Source organism: Apus apus, chromosome 2 (assembly GCF_020740795.1).
Source record: "Apus apus isolate bApuApu2 chromosome 2, bApuApu2.pri.cur, whole genome shotgun sequence".
In the NCBI taxonomy this organism is placed as follows: domain Eukaryota; kingdom Metazoa; phylum Chordata; class Aves; order Apodiformes; family Apodidae; genus Apus; species Apus apus.
In genome coordinates this window covers 118,317,678-118,324,209 of record NC_067283.1, presented here as the reverse complement: position 1 = coordinate 118,324,209, position 6,532 = coordinate 118,317,678, and the positions used below count along the sequence as shown (strand labels likewise).

The window sequence follows — 6,532 nt, the reverse complement described above, 5'->3', positions numbered from 1 at the left end:
ATGGTCTGCCCATTGCAGAGCTGCCATGAAAACATGCTAATGGCTGGACTGGTTCAGAACAAGGGTCTACCCTGACTGTACTCTGCCTCCAACGACGGCTCTAGGCATGACAGCCTGAACTAAAGGCAAGCATGTACAATACTTTCCCCCACCCCCTACTCCTGTCTCTCCACCTCCAGCTATTTTCAGCTTAAAGGAGTTGCTGATCCATTTCTGGTTTGTCTATTTAATGACCTCCTTAGGTCCCCAGTCTGCTATGTAAACTTCTTGCATCCACAGTGCTGTTTGGCAAGGGATGTCATACGAGTTTTCCATTACATGGAGACTATTCATACTACATAGTCTCACTCCAGCAGAGAGCATTTAAAAGAATAACAACTTTTTTAGTATCAGCAGACACAGATCATGTTTCTCAAGGCATTTGTTCCTATTTATGTGAGAAAAGCAATGACAGTCTACTCATGCTGGTATAGGAACCGCTTTCAAGATTATTTTTGAGACTTTCACTTGAATGTTGAATGGCTTTAAAAACTCAGTGCCCTTCTGAACAAATATTCCTTCCTTTTAAGCTTCTAATATCTGATTCATACTCTTTAATCTATTGCCACTTTTTTTTTTTTTTTTTTTTTTTTTTTCCCCCTTGCATGAGCTACAGTGGCCAAGTTTGATACACTATTGAATTATCCAGGAAACGGCCTAACTTTCGTAGTCCACAGAGGCAAAACCTACAACACTATTACAATTGTCAGGTCCAGTCTCAATAAATGCATTATCCTGAAAACCCTCAAGAAAATGTTCCCTACAAAACAAAAGAACACTTAACATATTAAGATATATAGCTTTTTAATTTTTTAGAAACTGTACAGATAAGTGCTACAAATCTCAGGTGCTTTTACCATCTTAATGATTAAATCATCTCTCTAAGTAGCAGCAAAAATTTTATAACCTCTCAGGGCCTGCATCATTAAGTACTGAAAATAACTTGCAGTGCTGTGCAAAGCAAATGATATAGTTGTAAACTCCTACAGACTCACAGGAACTTGAAGACTTACTAAAGCAAATATTCAGCAATATTTCATATAAATAAAAAGCCAAATCTCTATTTTTTTATCATCAGATGTTCTAGTCATTCTGGTATTGACATCTCTGGCTTTGCATTGGCATCACTGCACCTGCACATACCTGTGTGCACCCGTGTACACCGACTGCCTAGGTCACCTCTCCTAGAATCGGTATATCTCTGCCACCTTTCTCCACAACAGGCTGAAAACTAATCCATGGTGCATGAATAACAAGTTTCTCAACAGCAGCTTTTCAATACAGAGCTTGCAATCTGTCTCCCATTCACTTTGTCAAATTATAGTCCACATATCAGCCTTTTGCAGCAGTGATAGATCTGTCAAGCATCAAGTACATTTCTTGCAAAGGAAAGTCTTTTTTAGGATTTTTTAACTTTCAAAATCTAATCCTAAACATGCAAAATAATGACTCAGATGCCAAAAAATCATGAGGGTTTTTTTTTTTTAAAAAAAGTACATGTCTTTTCCTTTGCTTTCTGGAGCTTTTTCTGGGTCATGTTTTCAAGCTTTTCTCCAAGGCCACAAGGGTTTCAAACATTATTAAAAAGGAAGCAACTGAGATCTTGTTGTGATTGCATGTTTACGGAAAACAATTATTGCCATCAGACTTAAATTGTGTTGAACTGACAACCAAGAATCTTCAGAGATACTTTTGATCACATAATCCTGGAAAAGGAATATTGTTTCAAACCTTGCTTGCCTCATGTTTTGTTTACATTAATCATGTACTTTTTCCAGATTGACTGAAAGCAGGTTGTTAGATATGGAGGAACGTAATGTCTTAACACCAACTCTTCAACACAAGAGAAGGGCTCTTTACAATATTACAGTATCTGAGATACAGATGTTATGCCCTCACACAAACAGTGATTTCCTCACCTGGACTTTGTGATGTGCTCCCCCTTAATGCTTACTCCCCTTGAAATCTTTACTCTGGATATTTTTTTTTTCCCCTGAGAAGAGAGTTTTGTGTGACAACATGCATTATTCCAACTGTTTTGTGACGGAAATGTTAATGAGTATTTTATAAAAGTAATCATTCCTGTTGTCATTATGTCAGCTTGTGTGGCACTCACTAATTCATTTTTATTTAAAGAGGGAAAGGTGTTCCTTTCTCTTCACAATACAATTCCTCTGTAAGGTATTATCTAAGCTCAGTATAGTGTCCTTCCTATATCCTCTTTTCCATCCTTTCCGTTCTGATTAAAACTACCAGAGACTAAGCAGGAAACCCAGTGGGATTGCTCAGTGTATTTAAGCCAACCTTTCTTTCATAGTTTTTGCCTACCAAACTGTGTTTTGCTCATCAGTCCCCCTCCCACATCCCACTGGATTCCCAACTTTCCTTTGCCAGCAGCCCTGTTTGCAGCTAACTGTGCTCTTCATGTTCCCTGCTGCGTCCTCTTCACCCTCCTCTCCCCCCTCTCCTTTTGCCCATCTCCTCAAGCTTCCCTCCGTTCCTGTACTGCTGTGAGGCAGGCCATGCCTGGTCTCAGCATGGCCAGCCCCAAGTACTGCAAGCTAACGCGGCAGACCCCAGTTGATGAGGTACTTCATGGGTGATTCTTTTCGCTTTTTACTTGCTTCCTGCTTTCCAAGGCACGCACGTGGATCAGTTCATTTCTGCTGCCACCAACTCAACTCTGGGCAATGGCTTCCATCCGGCTGAGAGAGAGGATGAAGGGCGCACCTAACCCGCCGGGCTCTGCTTGCAGCTCGACCCTGGTCAACCCGACAGGACTGCCAAGGGACCCGGGACACAGGGCGCCAGGCCCGACCTTTGCAAAATCCCTGTGGAGATGGGCTGGGGCCGGAGGAGGTGGGCCAGGGGGCTCTCACAGGAGCACCGCGAGGGACCTGCCCGCAGCCACACGGGCAGCCCGCGGCCGAGCCTTCACGGAGCCCTCCGCCGAAGCCCAACCCCACCCGCCCCTGCTGCCACCGCTTCCCTGCCCTCCGACCCCGGGCCGGGCCGGGCCGAGGCGGCGGTGGCTGCGGGCCGCGGAGGGGGTGCCGTAGGGACCGGCGAAGGGCCGGGCGGCACCAGGAGGCCGGGCGGAGGAGGCGGGTGGGAGAGGGCGGGGACGGCGGCGGGATGGCGGGCGCGGCAGCGCCCCCTCTCCGCCACTCCCAGCCCCGCCGCCGGCGGCCGCGAATGGCTCTTCCCTCGCCGGCCCCTTTGTGTGAAGCACACTCGGAGCAGCGACTCCGCCGGCGGAGCTCGCCGTGTCCCCCGCCGCCGCCCGCCCAACCCAGCCGAGCCGAGCCGAGCCGTGTCGAGCCCAGCCCAGCCCAGCCGTGCCGAGGCGAGGCGAGAGAGCCGGGCTGCGCGGGGCGGCCACTCCAGCGCGGGCGGACTGCCTCGCCGCTCCCCCCGGGGGTGCGCCGGGGCCCCGGCGGCCGCCTCCCTCCCTCCCTCCCTCCCTCCCACCCCCCTGGCCCCGCTCCTTACAGTGAGGGCAATCCAAATACACTGCCACCAAACCCAACCAAATAAATAATTACAATAACTATAACAATAATATATATATATATATATATATATATAAAGATCGGGAAAGGAACAGAGGGAGCGAGCCAGCGAGCGAGAGGGAGGGAGGGAGGGCGAAGCGAACCAACTCCGAGACTCCCATAAAGAGTCACAGACGGAGCTAGCGCCCCGGTGCCGATGCGCGGGGGAAACAATAAGTACTCCAAGTTACCTGCCCTGCCGTAGAAGAAGGAGGGTTTGTTGATTCTCTCGCAGACATCTGCAGACTGGTGCTTTTTTGGAAGAGATTTTTTTTTTTTTTTTTTTTCACCTCTCTCTCTCTCTTTACAAACCACAAACGGATGCGAGGAGGGAAGGTGTTTCTTTGACTACTGAAGTCAGGCACCTCTTTTTTTATTCTTCTCAGTCTTGTTTTGTGTCTCCCCCCTCCTCTCTCTCACACACACACGCACTCACCTCCCCCCCCCCCTTTTTTTTTCCTTTTTTTTTTTTTTTTTTTTTCTCCCAACATTAACGACTAAAAGAAAGGAAAGGAGTTTGCTTGATGTTCTAGTGAAATGGACGTAAGATTTTATTCACCACCTCCTCAGCCTGCAGCCGCTCCTGATACGCCTTGTTTGGGACCTTCCCCCTGCCTGGACCCCTACTATTGCAACAAGGTGACTCGTGTTTTGTGTCGTCCGAGGTGTTTTTATCTGTGCTGTCGATTGTGCTGTTGCCGCGGCGCGTTTGCATGAGCGGGCGCTGCGGTTTGGCGAGCCCCGCACCAAGTTGAGCGGCCAGGCAGAGGGCAGCGGCACTTGCCGGGGTTCGGGGAGCTCAGTGCCGCCCGCCGCCCAGGGCTGCCGCCGGGACACGCACCCGCTCCCCTGCAGGCACCCCAAATTAAAACCCTGGAGTAGTTTGGGGGCGGGCGGCTGGAGCGGGGAGGTGGGTGGGTGGGGGAGGCATTTTCCATAACATCTTCCCTTTCGGAGAAACAGCGTGGACAAGGGTGTTGATGCGGGGGACTTCAATTTTTCGGGGCTGCTGTTGAGTGAGAGAGATCGCACCCGCCACAGACTGGCAGAAACTCTCTGCCCCGCCGCGTACCGTTCATGTGTTTAGCTTAAGCGGTACTTTGCGGAGCCGGGAGCACGTTTGTGTGTGTGTGTATGTGTGTGACGTGCACATATATATATATATATATATACACACACATACACACACATCTTCTCTATATATGCACAATAAGGATGTATAAGGATGACAAGTCCGTTCAGAAGTCGACTTTGTCCCGGCTGCTCATCTGCCTTACCCATTTCTCTGTAACTTGATTAAACCGCTGCAGAAAGGGTCAGTATCTGAGGAGAGCAAAGTTTTAGGTACCCGAGCCCTGGGGAAGGAGGGTCTGCAGAGGAAGCTCACGCCAGCCCAGACCATGGGTTTGATTGCGAGAGTTTGGGGCTCTTATTCTGGAGCACTTTGCATTAGTTTTGCTGCCGATGAAGGGGGCCGGGGTTCCTGCATTGTTACTGCCTCTGTGGCCTGAGCCAGCTGGTGCTTTATGCATGAGCTGCACTTTCTCTGCTGTTATGGAATGGGCTTTGCACACGAATAAAACGCTGCCCGTAGGAAATAATCAGGAAGTACGAGCTACCCGGAGCACTTCTTGAGCACACCCCCGCTGGGGGAGCAAGCTGCGAGCGAGCGCTTCCCGAAAAGATGTGTTTAAACCTGTGCGCTTCGGCACACAGTTGTTGAGAAACCTGCCCTGGAAGTCATGTGGGCAGGCTGCAGCAGATGGTTTTGGGGTGGTTTTTTGTTTGGTTTTGCTTGTTTGTTTGTTTATTTTTGTGTTGGGTTTTTTTTCGCAGAGTAAACTCCGCCGGGCGCGGGGTCCGCGGAGGGGCGCGGGGTCGGGGCGCTGGCGCGGAGGGGCTCCCCGGCGGGGCCGGGCTGGTTCCGCGCTCGGCTATTGTGCCGGCCTCACGTGTCAGAGGGATGTTCAGAGCCGGCTCTTTCATGCCGGGCGGCTGCCTCGGTTGCAGAGATAAACAGCAAAATAGCGTGTGCCGGTGCTCCGGCGTGGAGGCTGCAGTGCCGGAGTGAAGCCCTCTCAATTTTCAGGAAAGATTTCCCACATGGTCTCATCTACCAATCACAACAGAAGGACCAAATTCACCCTGGCTGCATTTCACATACACTACATGGAGTTCTAGAACTCAGGGGTAAATCTGGCCCGTTGTGGTGCATGCCTGAGGATATTTCACGAGAGATCCCAGAGGTATGGCTGTGAGAGGTGTTTTGAGGAACTGAGTTTCACAGTATCTGGCAAACCTGCCCAATAGATTGGAAGTTTGTGCCAGGAGTGAACTTTGCTCGGCAGGAAGAGTCCAAATGCGTAGGAGCCTGTATTTGTGCATTAATTTTTTTTTAAGTGCTCTGAATAGTGGTGAGGCTACTGCTACCTTTGATCTGTGGCTTGCCGTTATTCTCTCTCTTGTCTGTTTTTGTAAATTGTAACCATAAAGTGCTGGGAAGTGACAGGCTTGGACTAATATTAATGACATAAGCACCAAAGTGTCTGAAGACCCATTTGGCAATGAAACTGAACAAACGTTATTAAACCTATCAGTGATTTAAAGCTTCAAAAAGAAGGTAATGACTTGAATACACGTTTCACTCATCATTCTTAAGTTAGTGCACCAGATTTAATTTAAAAATTAAATGCTTTGGAAAATCAGGAATTACTTTAATATATTAAATCATTTTCCAATTAAGTTCCTTAAATCTTTTTTGGTGGGTTGCACTGCAAATCAAAAAAATTAATTTAGAAAGTCATTTTCAGAATTTCTTTACTAGCTGGTTAAAGCCTCTTTTAAGTCATGGTATGTACAAGGGAGCAAACTGTTCTTTGTAAATGCAAATGAGACACTCATTCTGTAGACAAGTTGCAACTCCTCTATTTCACTTTGCCTGA

At 48.5% G+C, this 6,532-nt stretch overlaps 1 protein-coding gene across 1 annotated transcript in view; it reads left to right on the top strand.

The window, feature by feature from the left end:
• Positions 1 to 4,087: 4,087 nt before the first annotated feature.
• Positions 4,088 to 6,532, top strand: part of TOX (thymocyte selection associated high mobility group box) — a 226,659-nt gene continuing 224,214 nt past the window's right edge. The window contains exon 1 of the mRNA XM_051609767.1: positions 4,088 to 4,229. Coding sequence (XP_051465727.1) covers positions 4,128 to 4,229 — 102 coding nt within the window. The 5' untranslated portion in view covers positions 4,088 to 4,127. The remainder of the gene's footprint in view (positions 4,230 to 6,532) is intronic.